This window comes from Taeniopygia guttata, chromosome 1A (assembly GCF_048771995.1).
Source record: "Taeniopygia guttata chromosome 1A, bTaeGut7.mat, whole genome shotgun sequence".
Lineage (NCBI taxonomy): Eukaryota > Metazoa > Chordata > Aves > Passeriformes > Estrildidae > Taeniopygia > Taeniopygia guttata.
Genome location: NC_133025.1, coordinates 9,029,541 through 9,055,206, shown reverse-complemented (window position 1 = coordinate 9,055,206; position 25,666 = coordinate 9,029,541). Strand labels below are relative to the sequence as shown.

General features: G+C 34.7%; 1 protein-coding gene across 1 annotated transcript in view; it reads right to left on the bottom strand.

Moving 5' to 3' along the window:
* Window positions 1–25,666, bottom strand: part of SEMA3E (semaphorin 3E) — a 127,770-nt gene that overhangs the window by 59,369 nt on the left and 42,735 nt on the right. Inside the window, exon 2 of the mRNA XM_072919145.1 lies at window positions 1,618–1,778. Coding sequence (XP_072775246.1) covers window positions 1,618–1,778 — 161 coding nt within the window. The remainder of the gene's footprint in view (window positions 1–1,617; window positions 1,779–25,666) is intronic.

The following is a 25,666-nucleotide window of genomic DNA, read 5'->3' as shown; positions in this document are numbered from 1 at the left end:
AGTTTCTCATCTTTAGCATAAGAAAAGGCAAGAGGAGTTTTCATCACTTTGGCATACTCTACACAGTCTCCAGACAGAGAACATGGTTTCAGAGTAAATGGCTGATATTCCATTTAAAAACAAGAAAGGGAACAATGAACTTCAAGTGTGTCCAGATGGGATGATGTGGTTGGACAGAGGCATGAAGTGCTCTATCCTCTCATCTTTACTCACAGGTTTACTGCCCAAGGGGGAAGAAGAGAGTGGGGACAAAAAGCTTATTATATAGAAAAAAATGTTATATAAATGTTTTCATATCTGTAAACTCTAACATCTTCACACAGGATATTAATAATTTGTATCAAAGCAAAAAGGAATTAGCTTATATCTCACTGTTGAGAAACAGTGCTCAGTATGTAACTCTGCCCCCTGAGCAGTTAAATTTTGGGGTTTTTTTTAAAATGTAGATAAATACTCAAATAACCTCCCTTAATAGATTCGTATGCCATAACAAGGATTGACATTCTCTAATGTTTATAAAGAGAATAAAGCATATTATATCTGTTCACAGTAGTGGAACATGCTAATTATATTTGGACATAAGCAAAGATAATTATAGTTGGCCAGAGTGTTGACGTAAGAATAGTGATATTCACTTTTAGCAAGGGGGCAGAAAGAAAAGAATTTGAAACATCAGTGGTCAGTGCAGTATAGAAATCAACAAAAATATTTATCCCAAGTGACTTTATTTTATTTTACTCAGTTGTTATTCTACCTATTATTTGCAAATAAATGAAAATAAATCAAAACACATTCAGAAAATTTAAAGAAGTAGATAAGGAAAACACTGAAATATCTTAAGAGATCATTTATCTGCATTCAAAATGGTTGAACAATGGAACAATGCTCCTGCCAGCTTCCCTTGCTACTGTATGTTTCCAATCCTAGCTTCCAAGGGCAGAAGTGAGTAAGGAATCCAAGGCTGACATCAGCTCAGACTCCAGCCTCTGCACTTCAATTGTCAGTTTCTACAATGTACTGAGTTCTCTGGTAGGATTATGACTTAACCCACCCCATCCCATAGACCACAGAGCAGCCTTCAAATGCCACTTTCAGTCATTGTGTAATAGCACCTCTGGCTCAAACCAATGCAAAATCCAGCTTCTAAAGAAGGTTAGAAATCCCCCAAAACTGAAGGGTTTATGCTGCTATTGAAAACTTCTTTTAGTTTACAAGTTTGGTTTTTTTTCCTTGATGTTTTCTCTCCTGAAACTCCCCAAAAATACCAGGGAAATTTTATTCCTCAATAATATAGTGGAGATACAGAAACCAGATATCTACAAATGTAAGGTGCTCTAAACATCTGCAACCATGTTGAAATTCAGTGAGAAATAGTTATATGACCCCAAGTCTTTTCATCCAGAGTAAGCCTTATGGGTCAAGAGGGGGAAAAAATGGTAATTAGTGTATTTTTCTTAAATATAAATATGGCCTCAGAGTTTGTGCACAAAACACCTACAAAAACTCCAGTACCTCAGCCATGCAAGTTCTAATATCCTGTGCTACGTGTTGCGCCATGAAGTGAGTAATATATATAAATATATATTACATATGTGTATATATGGCTTTTTACTCCACCTCTCGGTAGTTGTCGCTGATTCGATCCAAACTGAGGGAATACAAGAGGTCTCTTCCTCCCACGAACAGTCGTTCTTGATACTCATCCAGCAGCATTATGTGAAGTCCAAGATATCCAAACGGGCTACGAAAGACTGACGTCCTGTTTAAATCCCAGAGCTCTGAAATACAATCAGAGTGTTCGTGATAAATACCAAACAGCTTAGCTTTCATGGCTTCATTTTCATATCCTCCTAGGGAACTGGGCGAGAAGTTGTGGGACATTACAATGCTAAACATATAATCTTTGAGTAAGAAAGAGACACGAAATGCCTGGGAATAATTTCCAAACTAAGCCAGGTCTCCAGGAGGTTTCTCTCTGAGTCTTTACATCACAATCTTTATGCCTAAAATATGAGATAGGGAGAGTTGAAAATTAGTTTTCTCCTGCACATTTTCTGAAAAGGAAAAAGAACTTAGAACAATAACTGAAAATGGAAAAAAAAAGAAGAATTAATTAATGGAAATTGAAAAAAATACTGGAAATTGTGTCCTTGTCTTTCAAGTATGTCAAACTCCAGGTTTTCAGTGTATACACTATTTTTACCTGGGTTTGTATTTTTAGGAGGCTGGCATTGTGAGTTTTAAGCTTAGCACTGTCTTCACTCAGTTCACTGAATGTATTGCCTCTAAATTCAGTGAAAACAGTATGAAATCTGTGAAATGCACACGAATAATTTTCCAGCATTGATTGTGTCAAGAAATGCACTGACCTAATATGGCAATCTGAGGTTTAGCTATAAATTCATTCTGGGTAATGTTGCAGAAACTTGGATTCAGGCCTCAGGAAGCAAGAAAGAAGCAAAACATGGAGATCTCTCTGCACTGGGGTGCAAAGCACAACCTTGCTAGCAGCAGGTCAGAAAGGCTGAAAATAATTTTGTTGTTGAGAAGCCTCAAAAGGAATCATTTGAGAGAGTACCCTTGGACTCCCAGAGCTTGAACTGGGGGAAAGCAACTATGTTCTTATGTCTGTACTGTGGCAAATTGTTCTATTTTGAAGAAATCACTTTTGGTAAAAGGAATTAAATATGCTTATCCTTGCAGCTTTGCATGAGCATAATTTTTTCAGTTGTTTGGTTGTGGTCCTGAAGTGGATGTTGGAACAAGTGGGATTGTTCCTGAGCTAGAGAAGACAAATAATCCTCCATCCAGTTTGGAGGCTCCTGCTCACATGCCACACCAGCAGTTATGTTCATTCGTCCACTCTGCACCTTAACAGCAATCTAGAATCCACAACTGATGTTCTTTAAGCAAGAAATTTAATGCTAAAAAAATATTAATATAATCCAACAAATTGACAACATTCCTATTAATTTTAAAATGCTTATATTATATTTTGTGTGTGTGTGATAAGTGATTTCAGTAATAAGATAAAAATGTTTTACTTCATTTACTAGGTAGGCTGAGTTCAGGTCAAAAGAGGCTAAAAGTAACTAGCTTCTGAAAGTTGTTTCTTTAGATGATAAAATTTACATCAAAGGAGTTGTACTAAAAATTCAGCCCTACATATAATGTCTTTCTCAAGCGATCATCAAACAGAATCTATTAAATAATTGTACCTGTGTGTGACTGGCCTCACTTAACAAATGGAAAACTAAGTCACAGAGAGGAACATCATGATTAGAACAAGAGATTTTTTTTGTCTAAGCATTGCATAGTAACCAGTGGATAGATACACATTTTTTGACAGTGATACACTCAGCACACAGCTGCACAGCAATGTGGAAATGGCACTTTCAAAGCTTGCTCTTGCCAAGCAAATGAGCAGATTGCTGTTTTGGAAGAACATTGCTTGTTTCTGAACAGATTAGAAATGAAATGAAAGCAGAGCTAGAAATACACTTTTGGTCCTAAATAAAGCCAGTTTTTATTTGCAAGAATATAAATCATTCAATATATTTTATTTTTTAATCAGTCTTGGAGTGAAAAGAATTGCATTTTAAATTCCAGTTATACACAAGAAACAAAAGATTACTGTGGTAGCTTCCTCTGATTTATTTTCATGTGGTCCTGAAGGCAAATTGTTCATAAATGAGACAATATTTCTTTACATAGATCAGAGATATGACTCATGTGTTCTCATATGATGAACAATTCTCTACCTGATCACATAAACTGATAACTGCTCATATAAGATTCAGTCCCACCAAGCACACCTGCAAGTCCTATTGTCTTAAAGGGAAGTTGAGAATACAAAACATCTTTCAAGATAGAACTTGTAAAAAGAGATGTTTCTAAGACTACATTTAGCAAACTACACAGACATGGGCTTGCTGTGGGCGTAGAGATAAGAATAGAAGTGAACCCTACATTGGAAAGGACTGGAAAACAACAAGGAGCTGGGTTTGGAGAGTGATTTTGTACTGAATCACAAATGTAGCAGCATTATGTAGATCCTTTGAAAGGTAGTAGAATTTCTGTACATTGTAGGACATACATGAGGTAATAGGATAATGCAGCACGTCCTTGAATGCCTGGAGAATGAGTGGTATATCTGGAAGTCTAAAACAGTACTAGAAGCTTTCCATTTCTAGGCGAGTGAATCTCACCATGGTGTGGTTTGATGCAAATGACACAGGTTCTGAAGCAGTAGAACACCATTTTTGTTGTGCTATGCCCCTTCAGCAAAGGTGGTTGGCTTCAGGTTAGCCCTGCAGGAATGCAGCTGTACTGCATCTGGACAAGCTGCTGCCTCCACACATAGCACAGCTCTCATACTCACACAAATGCATTGTTAGTTCTTAGAATCATGGAATGGTTTGGGTTGGAAGGGATCTTAAAGATCATCTGGTTCCAACTCTCTGGCCATAGTTTCTCCAAGACCAGATTGCTCCAAGCCCTGTCCAACCTGACCTTGAACACTTTCAGGGCTTGGTCACCCACATCCTCTCTGGACAACCTGTGACAGTGTCTCAACATTCTCACAGTAGAAGATTTCTCACATTTAATCTCAACCTATGCTCTTACAGCTTAGAGCCATTACCCCTTGTTTTATCACCACCTGCCCTTGTGAAAAGTTCCACTCCAGCTCTCTTGTAGCCCCTTTAAATACTGAAAGCTGCTATAAGGTCTTCCTAAAATTTTCTCTTCTCTAGGCTGGACAGTCCCAGCTCTCTCAGCCTGTCTTTATACTAGAGGTGCTCCAGTCCTCTGATCATCTTTGTGGCCTGCTCTGGACTTGCTCCAAACAGGTCCACATCCTTCTTATGTAACTAAGCATTTCAGTTGAGCACAACTCTTCCTTTTACCGAGCTTCTATAGATTTCTGTGACAAAAAAATCAAAACCAGAACCAAAACCAAAAATCAAAGCCAAAACCAAAACAACAAAAAAAGTTACTTCTGTAAAGATCTTGCATAAAGAAGCAAAAAGCCAGAGACACAGAGGATGGATTATTCAGGGTCAATACATTGCTAGTACTCAGCACATAGAAAAAAAAAGAGATAATACCTTTACTACTCTTATGTTTTGGTAAAAACAAATCTTCTGGAGTACTGATCCATAAATTTGAGAAAATATTATCTTTTGTGCTATAGTGCTTTGCCATTGTAATCTAAAGACTCAAGACCATAACTAAACCCACCCCATGTATAAACAGCATTTTACTCAACAAAGGAGAGACTGCTTCAATATTTACATACTACTATATGGCACTTCACTTTACCTGTGCAAGCTTTAAGGCAAGTCTGGACTGCTGAATTACATTTCATAAGAAGCCAAATCTCATTTCTTTCTGTTTTAAAAGCTGAGAACAAACCTGATGGTTTGCTTTCTGTCTGACAGAGTTTGTTGGCAAATATTCAGACTACTCTTGCTTACCACACTATCTCTTATAGCAGATCTACTTTGTTGAACATATTCATACTGTATCCTATTTGACAAAATGGATTCTATTACACATTAGTCTAACAATGTTAATTATATTCCTAATAGGCAATTTCTTGGATATTTTAATGAGCATTATATAATTCTAACTTCTAAGATTATTTTAGAACAGGCATTTCTTCAATTAGAAAAAAAAAAATTAACTCTATTTATTTCAATGTTTTAAATATAAATTATTGATAACTTAGATATGCTTATCTAAACTCTTATGCTTAGCAAATTAAATGTAAAAATCTCAGTGATGCTCCACAGCAACCAGACTATATCACCATTTCATTTTTAACACATTTTCAGAATTTAAGCACACTTTGAGTAATATATAACTTTGGACCTTGAATATAGACAAATACCACTGTAAATTTTTAATCTTTTTTATTTTTCCCAGGGAGAGACAAAGCTGCTGTTGCTCTGCTCTTTTCTTTGTAGCATTACATCATCACAACTGCACAAGTCTATTGCCTTTGCCCTTTTTTGCCCTCATAAAAATCTTTGGCTCCCCTTTTAAATTCTTCAGAAACATAGTCTCACCTCCCACACCACTTCATGCTGCAGATCATTCTTCCAGCGAAGATGTTTTCCAGATGCTGGGCACTGACAAATGAGTCCACATAAGGTGGATGTTTCAGTGCTGCTTCATGGGAAGAGTTAATGGCTGGGGTTGCTTTCTGTCCTCATCAATAATGTGAAAGGCCACTGATATAAAGTCTAGGTAATGTGAGCACCTGAATGACATCTTATGCTTCAAATTATTGGCATAGTCCTGGAATATAGATCTGCAGTGGAACAAGTTTTCCAAGAATTTAGTGGACCTTATGTAATTTTAATTATTTAGCTTTTTTGCTATATTGCTGACAAGTGATAACAAAATCTGCTTGCATGTGACAAGAAAGAGACAGAAACAAAAATGAGGAAAAATAAAAAGAGACATAGAAGAGAGCCTGAAATATCTGGGACACAGTTTATGAACTAGGGGTCAATAGTAAGACCAGGTAATATATGTATCTTCTGTTTAAAAACACTGGTACTTTAAGGCAAATATTTATTTGAGGATACTCTAAAGACTCATCCATCACAAGGACAAAAACATAAACTTACAAGGGTTGAATCTTTTTTGACAAGGTTAAGACCTCTAACTGGCAATATTCTATATAAAATTAGTAGGAAGCAGAAGATTTCTTCACACGGGAAAATAATAGGGAGTAAAATTCACCTAAAACTCACAATTCTTCTGATTACGAGATTGACAATTTTTACTTTTCTGTGTTTACAGTCCTCAGTCAAATATAACCCTGTTAGAATAGTTATAAAGTCATGATAGTGATTGTCAGGTAATGGAAATTACAATAACTCAGGTCAAACAGCAGGGAACTGAACTGGTTGGGAAGTAGAAAAGGGAACAGTGTAAACTGGCCAAAGGTGGCCAAAGTAAATCCTCCTGCATGAGATTTGGTAGCAAAATCTGAGCTAAGAACTGTAGTAGCAAAATTAATTGCAAATAGTAAACTAACTAAAAAATCCAGGGTAGTAGTAATGCTGAAAGATACAACTATAATTTTAAAAACAGTTCTTAAGATAGTTTAGTGTTTTATTGGGAGAAGATGAATCAGCAGGAGATAGGTTTAAAAGTCTGTGGGGGAGACTGAAGTATGAGCTTTCACTGCTTGAGGTTTTATCTATGTGGCTGCCAGGCAGATACCTCAGAAACTTGGCAGAGAAGGAGACAGAAAGCAAATTCTAGTAACAACAAGAAAAAAACCCATTAGTCCATAACTACTTTCATAAGATTCAACCTCTGCTCTTAACAGCAGGTGAGTTTGGCTGTTGAGCTTTATTTGGAGAAGGTAATTGGCTTCATGAAGGGAGCTGGTACAGCAAAGCACATGAGTAATTTTGCTAATTTGATTCTCTTCTAAATGTTCTTGATTTACTGATGAAGTTTAAAGCATAGTCAAAACTTCAAACAAAAACTTTTCCTGTCTCTCTGTTGAAATTACAGAGGCAAAACTTTCTGAAATGAAAAGGTACAGTTTGGGAAGATAAGAATAGTTTCAATTGGTATGCAAGACAAAACACACTTCTGGCTTTTTTTTTTCCCCCCTAAAAATATTGGAAAAACCTAAAACTGGAACATATAATAAATATTAGGATTTTTTTTTTCTCTAATTCTACTCAGATAGTGACAGAAAATAGTCTTTGTAGCTTGAAAGTTCTTAACACAGCTAATCATGATATTTCAAGTCCTAATCCTTAATAGTTCCATTTCAAACTATTATATGCCACATACATGCTGTGCTATACATATATTCTGTCACACCTAGCAAATACTTCTTTTTCTTCCCTGATGGCAAAATAGCATATTCAGTTAGCAGCACTGTGGCTGGTTTGGTTTTAATCACTTACTAACAGAAAAATAGCCATTACAAAAAGATCAGAGTTTATAGTGTTAGTATATTACATAACATTAAAAACATGTATGCTTACACAGTACTTTATAATATTTCTAATTCTTGCTGGAAAAGTCTCTGTGTACATTAGTTAAGGGAAATCACACACCATCTTCATACAAGCTGAGTGTACACCAATTTGAAGACACATTTCAAGATTTACATGCTGGTCCAATTTAAAAAAATTCAAATCGTGGATGATGTACAGATTGTTTTAGAAGAAAACCTCTTTGTAAATCAAATGAAAGTAGTTGCAGAACCTGCTAAATAGTCATGTATATTGAAGTGATATTTGTTTTTTGACAACACATTTGACCCTACCAATTTCTGGATTTTACTGTTTTTTATTACAGCAGTAAGATATAACAGTTTCTCACAGAAGACCTAATCCAGAGCTCATCTGCCACTTTTTCCAATTAATTTCATTAATTTTGACCTAGGTAATCACACCACTATAGATTAAATAGTTGTGGAACAGTATAGGGAAAATAGTTTTTCTTCTGTATTTTATCTGAACCTGAGAAACAGCAGACAGACTCGGAATGAGAAGAAATTTTCATAATTTCAATGTCAAACTACTATTTAAATTCTGTCTACCATTCATTGTGCTTTTGATGATAGTATTTAGTTTTCAACAATAATAACAATTTCAAATATTTTAAATTAAGCTCGCTATATTTTTTCTATATTTATTTCTAGTTAGAAGGATATTACTTGCAGAATGGTGAAGAATTATTTTTTTAATTCATTTCAGTATTAGATAGCAAATTTTGGCACTCATTCAGACAAATTTGCTATGGTAAATTGACATACTCATTATACTATCATACTCTATTATAAAAAAATTTGTTTAGCTTACCAGTGGGATTTTTCTTGGAAAAGGTACATGGATCCCCAAAATGCTATCTGACAACACAGTTCAGAAATGTGGTTGTGATAGAAAATATCAAACAATATCAAAAAATATCAAAACACTGTGGCTGTTATGAACTCCCAGGTCTTGGTGACCTGCATAATGTATCTGCCTAAAATTTTCTCATGACTTCAAATCCTAATGATCCTTTTTTAGTAAAGCATTTTAGGAGGAGATAATACATGATAATGTGGATAATGTCTTCATCAATATTACAAATTTCTTTCTTAATGGTAGACTGTTTGATAGAAAGCTTCAGAAATCTGTTTTTCTATTAAAGCATTCCAGCAGAAATACAAACTAGAATTTTTTACTGTGCAATTCTTCCAGCCTATGGAAAACACAAGCATCTATGAGATAGTCTTTGTAAGCTTTATGCACTTCATCCAATATACCTCTAAGGAAGTAAGCACAAAAAGAAATGTCCTTTTAAAATTATACTCATAGAAGATGTTTTGCATTATGTTTAATATCTTAATAGTGTTAACAAGTGAAATAATTGATTTATAAAACTTGAATTTTAGAAGGTACATATGGTTCAAATAATCACAGACCTCTGCTGATGAAACACTGACAGTCCAGTCTCTTGAGGACCTGATTTATTAAGGTGTACCACTTACTACATGCTTATTACCATGCCAGTATGGGAAGAGTAGAATTCTTCCTATGGAGAGATCCTGTGTTTTGACAGAAAGAGAATCTGGTGCTTTGATTTAAAATGAAGATGCCAAGAGTCAGGGGTTTATGCTGTTCAAAATGACTGTTAAATTGAATTTCCCCTGTAAAAGATGGATTAAAAGGAGCTATCCCATGTGATTTTCAGCAGCATATGCTCTTGGGCAGGATGGCATGTGATTGACAGTGTATGTAAGGCTATCCAGAGTCATCAACAGGAAAAAAAAACAGAATTGACGAGAAAGAAGACATTGTGAGAAAAGCAAAAGGCAGAGGGAAAATTGAAATGGAAATAACTAAAAAGATGAAAGGAAATTTTCAAGGTTTTTTTTTTTCCTGTGAAATAAATTACTCACAGCATATGAAGAGTTCATGACAATATTCCACAAATAAGTTTAGAAAGACTTGCTACACCTCACACACTGAAATAAACTCAATTTTCCCTGTGCATAGATACTCTGTGCATAAACAGAGGTGAATAGACTTTTCTGGAAATGAACACTTTGTTAGTCCAAAGTTTGTTCTTTTAATTGAATTGATCTTCTCTGGAAAGATTTAACTCAAAGAAAGGAGATGTATTCAGCTGCTACATCAGTGTCTTTGGAAGGCCTACCACATGTGAGTAATTAATATATCTATGATTTGACCCTGCTTTTCCTGATACATCTCAAATATTTCAAAATGTTAAAAAAAACTGAATACATCAAAGGTCTTTTTTCTTGCCTTTATTTTAATTATGTTGTTGGTTTGGTTTTTTTTATGACACAGAGCTTTATGAAAAAATTCAAGCTCTTATATTACAGGGTGAGATCTGTCATATTCAGCTTTTGTTATGTTCAAAGTCAAGTGTCTAGTTTACGGTATTTTTCCAGCTGTCTTTTTTATCAGAACAAAAGAAAGAGGTATTCCCAAATGGCATTTTAAAATTCCTTTATAAGAGCATTTAAACAAATATAATCTGAAAGCAGCATTTTTTATAATCCAAATTTTAAGAATGTAATCTAAATTTTAGATACATAATGAACTTGGAATGGAGTAGATGAATTCCACTCCAAAACGCATCCTGTAAATAAGCCAAGGTTGTATTTTATCAATGTTTGCAATTTTAGTCACTGCAGTGATGGGCAACACATAGAAATAGCTGTCCTTGTTGTCTCCCCTAGTATGCCTAATTATCTGTAAAATTCTTGGAAGAGAGAGACAGAAAAAAGCTTGATTTGAATAACTTAGGACATGTTTGAAACCTTTCAGAATAAGTAATGTTTTGCAAATATTAACAGTCAAAACATTCTTCAGCCATTTGACTTTGAGCTGATAGAGCTCAACACAGTTGATCTTAAATAATGTAACTGGAGAATAAAAGTTAATAATAGGAAGCCATTAATGGTCATCTAAATATTATTAATTTTAGTATTTATTATTGTGTATTATCCTCAAACCTTCATGGATGTGTCCACCCATCTTCCCTTTCCTTTCCCCCCTGCCAAAATATTCATTTGTTTCTGATAGATTTTGCAAGACAGAAAAATGATAGTGCATGTTTAGAAGTTTATTGTACTTTGATATAAACATTATCTTTTCTCATGTCATATTTGATTATCCAATGGAGTCATACAATAGACTGTACTGAATTTCAGCTCCTAAATCTTTCATATGCTTTTAGAAAAATACCAGATGATAACAAAAGTTCTTCTTACATTGAAGATAATTAATTCTACATTAGAACACAGAAACAGTCTCCTGAAATTACAAGTAACATCTCTATATCCTCAATTGACCAGATGGTAATCATAAAAAATCTCCCATAAACCTCTCCCACTTCAAAATGAAACATTTTCTCAGTATGACTCTGTCCTGAATCATTTTGCACAGGATGTAAAAAACCCTTACACTTATGGGTGTTCCTTCATTAGTTCTTTATTCACTGTAATTTAGAAATTCACCTTCATCTTGATTCTTAGCTTAACACTGGGGCTTTATTTCAGATGGTTTGGGGTCAATCTGTTTTATTTACTTATAGCTGGCTTTACAGAAGGTAGAACATCAGATAATTTCATTAATGTCCTTTATTTCTCCCAAGGGCTACTGATGTTTAGAACAATAGACATACAGTGAAAATAAAGGATTGATATATCTGAGTCATTTTTATATACTGAAGAGTTGTGCAGAAGTTCATAGAGATCTAGGGGTTAAATCATAGATACAGAGAGAGCTTTGGGTTCTGTCACTGCTTCCACCAGCTTGGTGACATCCACAAACTTGCTGAGGGTGGTCTCAATCCCACTGTCTATATTGCTGTTAAAGATATTAAATACCAGTTCCAGTACAGATCTTTGAGGAACTTAAAGGAGGAACTTTGAAAAATATTGATTATGTACTTCTCAGAGCTGAAAAACGCATAGCCCTGGACAACTGTTTTCTTGAGGAATTTCCAATATAACTGGAAAGCACAGACGAAAGATAATTAAATTTAAAAAAAAAGAAAGGAAACCGAAATTAAAAAAAAAAAACTGTCATAAAGATAGGGTAAATCACAAAATAATAATTTCAATATTCACAAAATTCTCCAGGGTTTGATTTTAGCTCTACATGATTTGCACTGATCACTCAGCAAGTCTGCATTAAACTGCTGGACAGTTCATATTTTGAATGCAAGTACAATGGGTGACCCACAGGCTACTGTCCTGAGAATTTGCCCTCAGGAAAAAAAGGAGCAAAATACAAAAAAGTATTGGAACTGGGAGAGAACATTTTCCAGACTCTGAAAGCATTCTTAAAGATTTTGGAAAATGTTTCTATTCCAAACTGGAATAAGAACTTCAAATACAGTGCGTTTTCAAACATCAAAAAGTCCAGTTCTTTTCCCATGGGCAGAATTATTTTGATAATTTTACATATTTTATTTTGATTAATTCAGTCCTCTGTTTTTATAGTAAGTAAACTAATATTTCAAAATGTCATATTCTACAAACAAAACAGAAGTCTTAATTGAAAACATGTAAATATCCCTTTTTTGCCAAAATATTATTAAATGGAATATGAATTAAATTTTCATAATTTCATAATACTTCACAGAGGAAAAAACCACCAAAATCAAAAACCAAAACTAGAACCTGTAGAGCTAGCAAAGAAATTCTGAATACCTTTAAAGCACCTATTATTATGCCTTCTCTAAAAAGATGTATCTTTAATAAAATTTAGCTATCTCCAAAAGCAATAGGACCTCTGAAAAAACTGCAATGGATTTTTCATAGTAGTGTGTAGAGACAGAAAGATGTAGAGAAAAATTAATATAGAAGACAAAATCCAGAATCCCTTTACAAAATTACAAGACAATTTCTAAATACCAACTTTTGAGATATGCTGGTTACATCTAAAATAACTGTCAATATAAATATGAAGACTGTGAAGATATTGTATTAGAACTATAGACCCCAAGTACTATATACTTAATCTGACGGCAATATTTTTTCTTAGACTAGACTAGAAACAGATAGTTATATTCTGCACATTATTTACAGGCGTAGGATTATCTGAGGACAAATTAATTTTGTAATACCTGCTGCATATTGCATTAGTATTTATACATCAGGATACAATTCTCTGTGCCTGGCACTAGGAAAAAGATGTAAAAAGAACATCATGAACTGTACAAAATAACTTGTCACAGAATAATTCAAACTGTCAGGTTTAAGTACACTTAGGAATGAATTGGTCCAAAACATATATTATTTAACTGAGAGGTATTTAACTGTTTGTATTATATTTCATAAATACTTTAGAGGAAAATGTTACACTTAGGTAGTTCTCTCACTTTTTATATAAGCTTAACTAAAGGTCAAGGTAATTTTTTCTGTTTAAGAATTAAAGAACTGGGTCATACTCTGACCCTTGTAGGATGTTATAAAATCGTGTCTGATCTGAAGGCAGTGGGACACACTTCAGACACTTTTCTTTACAAAGAAGAAAAAAAAAGGAGGCAAAGCATTAGAAAATACTTATACATGTAAATGAAAATGCAATATACCTGGTTTGTTTCTGCCAGTGTTATCCACATAAATATCTATTACACTGTTTCTGATTTCAAAGGCTCTCTTGCAGAAGGATGTATTTCTCAATATAAACATCTCATCTGGCAGCCACTGAGAGACCACTCAGGTCATGATGTGTGTTATATGCATATCACAAGAAGCCCCTCAAAAAAAAGGTTTTTATTGCATCTTTTGCAATTTTATTCACTTATCCGAACTGAGTATGATATGTATGATAAATATCAAACATTCTCTACCCATTTTCCACTGTTGGAAGCGATGGAAGATAAAGTTAAATCACAGCACAATAATATATATTTGTTTTTGGAAAAAACGAAAGGGAAAAGTAAACAGAAAATACTGCAAGGACAAGACAAGGCATTGTGGTGGGTAATTTAGCAGTAAGGACACAAATAGTGTAAAAATCAGATCTATTAGTTTCAGAATAATCTGCAAAGGCAAGTGGTGGAACTGCTAGTAGATGAGCCAATTAAAAAAAGATAGGAGGAACCATCTGACAATGTGTTCTATTTAGTAGCCACACACTAGTGAGGAGAGGATTAGCTGTCTTACAGGTTATTTCCCCATCTTCCTTTTTCATAATATAATTTACACTAAAAACCAAAGTTTTCTACTACCACAGGATGATGATATCAGATCAGTAGTTGGATGTGTCACATTTGCAAGTAAAATATTCTATGCAACAGTAAAAAAAAAAAATAATACTTACATTCATCTCCTCAGAAAATATTCATCCAAGGAAAATATTCTGTGACCCACAGAATGTGTGTTTTTGTGTATGTGTGCAGGTATGTTTATATGCATATACAAAATGTTATTTCACACACAGCTCTCATTTTTTAAGAAAGCATTGTTCAGCATCTGAAAGTATTCTAATAAAGGTACCAAAAATGATAGCTATAATGAGAATCTATATTTCCAAAAGCAACCTTTGCTTTTTCCTTTTCCTTTCAACTTTTCTTTTTTTTCTTCTTTTGAAGTTAGTCTCAGTGATACCAGTACAAAAATAAAGCTCTACTCCAAAATTTGTTAAAGTGCTTATTTATACCTACACATTCCTATGCATGTCTAGCCTGGTGCTGCTATTAATGCCATTTGACAGTAACTATTTTTTCTGTTGTTATCAGTTCTTTTGTCTGTGTCCATCATCATTATCTGAATAGCTTTAAAAATGCTAAACAGCTCTTGGAAACAAGTACTTTTTCCTTCCCTGTGGAATTTAGCATTGTAGTGATTCCTAGGTCAGTCAGTCAGTGGAATTTTCACTTCTTTTTTTGTTGCTCTATTTAGAACATTTATAAAGATCAGAAGACAGGTCCTTTAGAAGGATTTATTTTCACTGTGTATCTGTTGGTGGTTCACTGATAAAGATTTACATATCCTGCTTGAATAAAGCAGCAATATGGATGCTGTCTGTGATGAAAACTGGAGCTGTGGTGTTTCATAGATGCCTTGACTTTGTCAAGGTAGATGTGGCTTCCACCAAGTCAGCTGCTCCTGCTCTTGCATTTATACAAAAAATATAACTATCAGCACCTTAACACAAATTACCTCTTGAAATGCCATACTCTGCTTCAAGTTGTACTGAAGACATCTAAGGAACCCCTTCACATTAAATATTTACCTCCTTTACACATTCTTTTGTCAGAGAGTTTTAAATGAAAGATCCAAGTAGGGCAAGTCTACACAATATTAATGTAAATAGTCAGAAGTTCTATTGCACAAGAGTTCTAAGTTAAACACCTTCATTTTTTTTTCAATACAACCCAGTTTGGGCTTTTAGTCACAGAATATAACACACTAAAATTCACATCAAGCTGCAAACTCTTTGAAGATGCAAGTAATTTTTCTTGACCTTTTTTGGGGGGAAAAATAAAAAAAAATAAAAAGAAGTGTATGTGTTTAGAATGGTGTAGCAAGTCATGCAATGGATAGACTCAACATAGGTAATTCAATTTCAAATGTGCTCTTGTGTCTCCAGGTAGAAGACCATAGCAGCCAAAGAAGATGGAGTGACCACTGTGCAAAAGGTAGCATTGTAAATTGCTCAGTGACATTTCACTTATTTATACATGCGTAGAATCTTGTCCTTAATGCACCCTATTGCTGTTTCTGAATTATTTATATAGGCTGCTGACCTAAATTGCAGCAGGAATTATCTAGCATAGGGACAAGAAGGTATGATGCCTACTACTAAAATCCAAAATACATTTAATTTATAAAACAATTTTAAACTCCATTTAAAAATGTACATCCAAGCCTACTAGTAATTTTTGTAGCCCTTCCTTTTATGACTGCAGTGAGCTGTAATGGTATTCCACCTACAGTGCAATTTTCAGATCAGATGGTCCAGTTTCTTATACTTACACTAAAGTTTGCATGTTCAGTCTCAACAGAATATGGCCTCTCCTTACACATTAATCTTGTATAATAAGTGACAGAAGCCTTCAAAATGTATTAACACAGGTGGACCTTTGGTGCTTATTTGCAGCCCTGTGGAATAAGTGTGCTTCAGGCTGTTTGCACAGGTCCAGTAGCAGGGTTAGAGCTTGGGAGTGATAAGGTTACCTAAACTGTAGCACAACCAAAGAAAGTCCAGCCATCCAAGAAAATCAAGGTTGATTTCTACATGTCACATTTAAAAACTAAATATGTGTATTGCCTGAGGAATGCATTTGAGACAGCCAAGCCTGGTAGGAAAGAATGTTTTCAGAGCACTGTTTCAATAGGAGTATTTCTACAGGGAATAAATAAACTGCTGAATGTGCCTCATTTTTTAATGCTCCACAGATGTAAACTGTATTTGATTCTATTGTCTATAATTCAATTTAATGCTTGGAATGTTGCAGCAATATACAGTAACTGATATGCCCTTTGATTGAGAAACAGCTATACCAAAAAAGTTTATATTATTTTCCTGCTGTATAGAACCTTCTTATTATAAAGATATGGTTCATTTTAGCACACATTTCTATTATCCAAGCTTTATTAGAAATGACATACAGAACTGAGAGCATGACAATGCCTGCTTTATGTCTTATTAATTGGAAAGTTCTTCTGTTCTAGTTGAATGGGATTTCTCTTTGTGCTGTTAATTGTGAACAGTATCTCAAAATAGTGGTTCAATAGAAGGATTGGCTGACTAGCATCATCATCTGTACTGTGAAATTCTTTTTGTGAAAAGTTTTCCACCAATTGTTTTTTACTTATCTTTATCCTCATTCCTGTTAGACACCTCTAATTTAACATACAACTTAGCATTCTATACAAGAAAGATTTAAAGGAATGAAGAAATATTCAAAAGTATGCATGGCACTGCATTGTGACTTAGTGTATAATAGAATTTTAATGTTTTATTCCATATTATTTCAACACTTTTCTAATCCATATAAATTAGAAAAATAGTTTGTATTGACAAGTCAATACTTCGGTTTCTTTTCAAATCACACTATTTCTGTTGTTTCACGGCTGTTCTTCAGAAGCCAGACAGATACACAGTATCTACATTTTAACTTTTAGAAGGGCTAGTGGAATAGTTATAATGCAAATGTTCTTAAAATAAACAAAAAGTGCCTTTAAACATATTTTTAATAACCACAGCGTAGCCACAATCTGTTAAGACACCTAAAGGACATCTTAATATTTCCATAAACTAAACCTTGACTAGTTAGCTAGTGCTTAGTTACACTGTGTAATAGATTTTGTTCTCCTCATGAATTAGGTTTGACATAAGTAACAGACCTTCTAAAATTATGATTATGCTTCTGACAGAAGCAACTTGCATATTAGCCTGCAAACATCTGGAAGCTGGTTGAAAGAAGATATATTTAGTGGTTGTTTCCACCATTGATAGAAAGTGTGAAAAGTGGGGCTTACATTTTGTCCTGTTTATCAGTTTTTTAAATGGTAGATAGGTGAACAAACTCATCTATACATATCACATGTTTTTTAGCACAAATCAACTACTAGGAAATCCATGTCAAGGTCTAGAATTTGTACCAGTTTAATTCTGCAATAATATACTATAAAGAAGGAAAGATGGTGGTGCTAGAGTACTTATGTGCTCATGCATAAAAATCCATAGAAATAACATACTGATCATTTATTACCATTTTAAAATAATCTATTTCCTTTTGAAGAATTGTAGATTATTAAAGGCTGAATCACTTGCTGATAAGGATACCTTCCAAATATAAATATTTGCATTCCTTGTGGGATAGTCTTCTCCAGAGGAACGAGGAGCACTTTGATTTGGCTTTATGCCTAACTACACACCTTTAATGTGTGACTATCTCGAAATCCTTGTACAGCACATTGTACCTGGAGGTTAAGTGTAGCATGTTAAGGGGAGACCAATTTCAATTAAAAATGCAATAATGGCATTAAAATATGCACTACCATAGTCTCAGTTGTTGCTGTCAATAGGAGCTTATTGGTGTTTGCTTGGTTCTGTGTGCTCAGGGAATGATATAGTTGCTAAAGATGTGGGCACTGGCTACTCAGCTGCATTTCAGAGAAGGAAAAAAACCCAGCAACTTAAAATTGTTCTTCACATTATGGCACTTCAGCCTGCATTTGAGAGAGTGTCAGGTTTTACTTTCAGACTACTTAGAATCTCCAGTCCTTTGCTGGCTTATTTGAAGAAAGAACATTAAAAAACCCCAAGAGATATATTTGGTAATCTTCATTTATGACAAATTAAATAGCAGAAATATGTTTAAATGAACAGAAGAAGCATTGCTTTGAAAATCAATTAATTATAAAGCAACAATCGCATTGCTGTGCTTGATAATTACACAGGCCCACACTGTGCTCAGAACAGAAGAATCTGACATTTAGACTTCGTGAGCTAACAAACTCTGAAAATTACTCCAGCTTATTTAAAAGTGTATCTTGAAAATGGAAACTGATCCTACAGTTGGCAGTTACTTGCTAGGTATTTTATTCACCTCTAAGTTCAAAAGATATGAGCCTCTGAACTTCAAGGCAGAAATAGGCAACTTGCCTTTGAAAAGGCAAGGGAAATAAGGCAAGAAGACTGAGAGCAAAACTTTTTATGTCTAAAAAAGAACCCATTACGGAGCAAGCATCAATTATTAGTGCTGTGAGCAATAATTGCTATTACTAATGAGCACCCTCACTTAGATATACGGTGACATGTTTTAAGAGCCAGATTTGGGGGCAGATTTTTAATGAGCTCTCCTTATACTTAGAAACACTTTTCTGTTCCTCCACAACACAGAAGGGTTTCATGTCTTTTCTCATGAAACTTAAAACTAAATTAATTTTCTTTCTCTTTCTGTAAAGATCTCTTCCTCTGAACTACTTGGTGAGCTGTATTAATTTTGTCAATAATGCTCTATAACAGAGTTTGAAAAACTCTTAGGCATTCCTCTTTCACTGTACACCACACAGCTGATTCCGTGTCTCTGTGTCCATGTGGAGACCAATGATGAGTGGTGCTCCTCAAGGGCAAACATATTTACCAGCCACATAGCCAGTGGGATTGAGCACCCTCAGCAAGTTTGTCCACAACACCAACCTCAGTTGTGTGGTTGACACACTGGAGGGAACAGATGTCATCCAGAGGGACCTTGACCAGCCTGAGAGGTGGGACTGTACAAATGTCATCAAGTTCAAAAAGACCAAGTCCAAGGTGTTGCACATGGGACAGGACAATATCGAGTACAAGAACAGGCTGGGTGGAGAATGGAGTGAGAGCAGCCCTATGGAGAAAGATTTGGGAAATTTGGTGCTTGCAAAACTTGCTGTGACCTGGCAACGTGTACTCACATACCAGAAAACCAGCTCTATCCTGGGCTGCATCCAAAGTACCACAGGCAGTAGGCTGAGGGGGTGATGCTGCTGCTCTGTTGCACTCTCATGAGACCCCACCTGCAGTGCTGCATCCAGCTCTGGGGTCCCAAACATAAGAACATGAACGTGTTGGAGCAAGTCCAGAGGAATCCAAATGAAGATACTCAGAGGACTGGACCATCTCTCCTTTGAGAGATGAAATGAAATAATGGTTTAAGATGACCATTTTTCTTCTGCTTAAGTGGATACTGACTGTACTTTAACTGATTTATTTTCACTTTTTTTTCTGGCATATACTCAAGTCATATACTCTATTGCTGGGCACTGATGTTTGTCAAATAAAAGTATAGGATTCCACCACTGCTGATGTTGGTCATTATTTTTTGTTTCCCTTGCACAAACACTATTACTGCTTGTATGCCAACTCAAATTAAAATTGTTTTCATTACATGTGAAATGGAAAATACACCAAGAATGTCTTTTTCTGTTCAAATACCTTGCAAACATCACACATATAAGCTGTAGAATGAAAAGCAGTTTTGCCAAGAGAGATGAAAACTGAGTGTGTGCTGAAGAAACCAAATATTGTGGCAAGAGTGTTTAGTGGAAACACTCTATGGAAAGACAAGTCTTTTTGGTGGGTAAGTGATAAAAAAGATGACTAACTGGAAGGATGATTAATCCCCTTTTGTATAAAAATGTAAGAAAAATTATTGTAAAAGAAGCAACTATCTACAAAAGTCAAGTGGGAGATACTATGAATGCACAGATTAATCGAACTAGGCTATATCCCATTAATCATATATCTTGAAGTGGAATAAAAAGAGCTTTACTTCACAACATTTTTATGCACTGTTGATGAACTTTATGTATTTTTGTGAAGTAGCCAACCTGTCAGCTTGACAAATGTTTTCACATGATGAAAAACCTCAAGGCAGTTTTATTTCTCTCGTGTGCTGATGACTGCAGGAAAGTATAGCATGAAAATTTCAGTGTCTGATCTCAAGGATGACTTTGATTTTTTTTGGCAACAAATGTTATGATATTTAACAAAAATATGATATTTATAGGAAAAATTTATGGAGGAAAGTCACTCTGAATAGTGACTAATTTCTAATTTATGTGTCTTCTCTATTCTTCATTCTATTCAATTATGAAACACGAATTAAAACAAGAGATGGAATTCAGAGACTGAATTAAAATTTATTTGTACTGAAAAGTGAACAGTATATTAGCAGATTTATGACTAAAACTAATTAATTCATACTTGTCAGCATTATCTAAATTGCATTCAGCCACTTTTATCCTCAAATAAGATAGCAAATAACATCAACACAAAGAGCTGCAGTTGATGCAACTACAACACTGCCTGGAGAGGTGTGAAACTGCATCCACCTCTCCTTTTGGAAAGTAACAATTCTTTAATAGGCCCTGCTAGTATGAAATAATGTGGTTTCCTTGACTGCAGAAGTATTACTAAATAAAACCATTTTATGTCTCAGAGGCCACATGGCATACATCCATAAAGCTAAAATGTTCCACTGTCTTCATCTCCAAGCAACATAACGTCATCCAACCCCCCTATTCAGAATAGCCCTTGTATTGTTTCCTGAACCATGCCCAAATATTATTTGGAAGAGTACTGTTTTTCAAAGCTGCCAAGAAGAACATAAAAAATTTATATACTAGGAATTATCACATGTCAATGCTTCAGTGGTGCTTGTGCTCTGGATTTACCTTTTAAAATGATACATAATCTTTTCTAAATCTACTCTGATGGGTTTTTTTCCATTTGGGCAATTTTTTTGTTTCATGACATGTCTATTCTGTTCCAAAATGTTTTAATTATTATTTAACTGATATATTAGAGAAGAGTTGGGAGCACTGAGAAGAATTTCTATTGTACCAGACATCTCACATGCATACAGTGAGGGCCCAGTCCTTTGAGTTAGACAAAACAGTAGGGAAATATTCATATGCTTCCTCATAGCCAAGGAGCAATAATGAGAATAAGTCATGTCACCACAGTAATGCTAATGAGCAGTGGTAACTTCAGTTACCATCAACAACAGCTTAAGAAAAGCATATCTGTAATCTGTTAATTAAAATCTAGTTAAGAAGCTGCTTTGACATACTTAGGTTTACAAAATAACTCAATATTAATAATCTTGTTTAATCTAAGAAGCATTTGAGTATGGAATGCAAAATTAAGACATAATAAGTGAATTCAAGAATTTCAAATTTCATTTGAAATAATCCAAATGCCATTATAGGGATATATCCAGGCCTCAGGAAACTTGTACCACAGGAAACGTTCTAGGATCTAACACAGTAGACTACATCACAGTGATGATACGTGAAATAATTGCTTCAAATTATGGAAATTGTAATCACATTGAAGACAGTGACAGGTCACTTTTCCCCAGCATGGTTTTCTCATCAGAGAAACACGTGTTCTACAGTAGCTATATATTGATAAATAGTATTATTTTGTGCTTTGGCACAAACTCTGCTCCCTAGGGAAAACAGCAAAGTTGCATGAACAGTGTTATTTTTTATAAGTCACTTAGCAACTGCTACTTGTCCTAGTGCCAAGAACAGGATCTAAGGGTTGTAGTCAGAATTTTGCTTCAGTGCTTTTCCTTTCTATCATCAGAGTCTCCATGTCCAGAACTGTAAGGATTATGTACTCCTGATATGGGGATTCCTCCTTAGAGTAGAGCTTCAGCTACACTACTCAGCATAGGCAGGGAGCTGCCTGCCATGTCTCCTGAAGAAGTAATCTACAGATGATTGCTATGATTATAAATATATTATTTAGAATTTCACTCTTTCCTCTTTCTAATGTATATATATGAATATAATCTATATTATAAACCATAATATTATAACTCTGCCATCTCCTTACTCAACTAAAGCATGAAAGAGTTTAATTTTCATATGCCTCTACTGACCTTTGTCTTCTCACTTCAGCTATGTGATAAATCACCATGTTGTGATGAAAAGCCAGCTTTTCTCATTTAAGAGATGAATAATAAGCTTGAGTGCACTATGGGATCAACCTTCCTGTGCCAATATTTCCTCACTCACATTTGCTGGAGGCACAGTGCTACATATTCTGCTCTATAATGTAGACATACTGAATTGCATAATCCAAAATTAAACAATCTAAACTAAAAAACCACATCAAAGTAACACAAAGGAAGGACTTATTTAGCCCCACAATAAGATTACAGATACGTTTTCCGCTGTCTCAAGTCCACTTAGATAATTATTTTGAAATATTTTTCTGATCGTGAAAAGAGAATGCAAGATTAATACCAAATTATTTCATTTGCTAATATTGACTGTCAATTTTCTGCTCAGCCTGGCAAAAATTTGATGCCTCTGGAATAATTCTAATACTGACCAGGTGACATAGTACATGTGTTGCCCCACATGGAGTCTTCTGATATATAATACACATGTAGAAGAATGAAAATGGATTGTTATTATAATTTGTGAATAAATATGTCAATAGCATTAAAAGTTCATAGCTAATTCAATCTGTACATTCAGTTGTATAAGTAAAACAGTCAACTCTCTAGACTGCTAAAGGCACATAATCTTTTTAATGTGTTTCCACTTTATTATGTTAATATTATTTTAAATAATATCGTATACTTACCTTCATATTTAGTTTCTCATAGTATTTCAGACTTTAAAATCTTCCTCATCTCTGTTATATTACATTCAATTTTGCCATATATTTTCCCATATCTAACACTTTTTTTTCTATGTCTATATATACATATATTTGTATGGACAAGGCATATTAATATAGCATTTAAGATGTTCATAAATACTGAATTTTTTTTTCATTGTTGAACATTTTTGGATTAGAACTTTATAAAAACAGTAAGTATAATGTATACTTATATATACTGTATAATGTATACTTATATATACTGATGTATACTTTTCCTTATCTTCACTTATCCTTTATCGTTTTAAAGTTTGTTGCCTTGTTTGAAGCATAAAGGAAACAAAAATACTGATATAAGGTTCCTAGATATTTTCCTTTACTTTACACTAGTACTTTCCATTGAGAATGTATTCAAGCAATTCCATGAAGTAAAGGAGAAATTGTAGATATTTAAGACAGTGTATGTTAGAATATGTAAAACTTATTACACTTACAACCAGGAGATATGCAGGAGAAATTATTACATTTACAACCAAAAATATACAGGAGAATTCTCTCTAGAAGCCAAAGACAATAAATACAAACCCACAGAGAGCAACAATGGCAACAACAAAAAGAACAAAACATAATAAAAATAAATTAAATGAAAGAAAATGAATAAAAACGGGGAGGGGAGAAAGGAGAACAATGCCTACAAAGAATCTATCTCATCTGCTGCTCATTAGTGCACAGTTACTCACAGATTAGATAAGCATATGATAGGACTCCCTGCTGTTTATACCTCATCACTGTTGGATGAAAGTATATTCTATTAACATAAATGTGGCTGCATTTCAATCTGGTCACAGAACTGCTGATGTCACGTGGAAAAGTCTGAAACAGTCAATTTAGGAAAAACACTATTGTAATAGTATATATTTGCTGCATAACTTCACTATTTGCCTTGTCCCTGGATACATTTATAAAATTAGTTTATTTGTCCACCAAAATTCACTTTCTTTTACCTCTTCTGATTATTAGACGAGATCAGGCTTCTAAATTTACATTTCGCACCTACTTACTACTGTCTTGCTACTACACAACTCAAAATAGGATTTCCCTATGGCATGAGCTGCGATGAGTGGGAGATCATCTGTGTGGAAGGAAAAGGAAAGGACACCCCATCACACACTCGTACTGAGTTCCGTGAGCCATCTGTACCACTAACCTGAGACTTCTTTCAGATCTTGCTGCTTCAGCTTTCTTCCAGAGTAAAAGTGAGTAACTCTGCCTCCTGAGCCACAGCAGAGACACCATGTGTTCACAGAGCTTTGCTCTTGGTTCTGGCATCAGGAGGAGGAAGCTGGAGGAGTTTTACAGAGCTGGACAAAATTTCTGCCTTCTCACTGGGGAGCCCCAGTCCCTGGTCCCGGTAGATCTTGAGGCTTGATGGGGAGGTGGTGCTCAGCATCCTCACTGGTGCTGGGCTGGTAGATGCTTGCATCTTCCCCGTGCCTTTCCAGTAGTGGTTCCCAGTTCACAGAACTGTTGAGTCTATGATTTTGACTGTCTTCCCCATGCCTCATACAGTTTCCACTGGAAACACTTTGCTTAATAGATTTTAGGAGCCCCTCTTTCTTTTCATGGCCAATCCCACTGCTTAGCTAATAATCTCTCTGGAATCAGCTCTTACACTTCCATTTTCTTCCTCCTTCTGTGTCCCAAAAATCTTGGCTGCAGCTTTTAACAGAGTCATTTGTTATGGACCTTTATGTTCATATCCAAACATTCAGTACTATTAAAATTTCATTGAGTTTATTTCAGTCTAACACTTCTTCCTTAAGGTCATCTATTTTGTGCATTATCTGCTAATTTCTTTAGCAAATTGCTTGGTTTTCTGCCAAACTTATAAATTAGTCTATTAAAGATGATGCATTCCATGAATAACCCTTGTGGAATTCTGAAAAAAACTCTCTTCAAATCCAGCTACTATCCTTTTTTTTTTCTTAGTTTATAAGGTGTGTGCTAATACCTGTCCAACCTTAACCCTTTGGCTGACTAATAGCATCTTATAGCACTATATTAAATGTTTTATTGAAGTCTAACCACATTTTCTCTACTACATTTCATGTCTGAAGGAATACATCCTTTATATATTAGTACAATATATTAGTACAAGTAATTACATTTTTCTTTGATGAAACTGTCTTCAGTATCATCTTGCTTTCAGTTTAATTCTGCTTTAAGAACTAGTTTAGTCTTTAAATTGAAGGAATATTCCACCTAAATTTAGCAAAACGTAATGTAGGCATCTGGTGTAAAGTAGACTTTTGGTTCCAAATGAAAGATGTAAGCATATGTGAAGAGTAAATCACTTCATACCTTAGCACCCGTACATATACACAGACATATTTGGAATCAAACGAGATACCTTTTCTCTCCTGAATGAACTAGGATCCATACTTTTAGATAGCTCTGTCAGCCTATATGCAGGGCTGAAGAAGATTCTGTTTTTTGACTTGAAGTTGTGAGAACCCTTATAGCTTTTTTTCTAAATC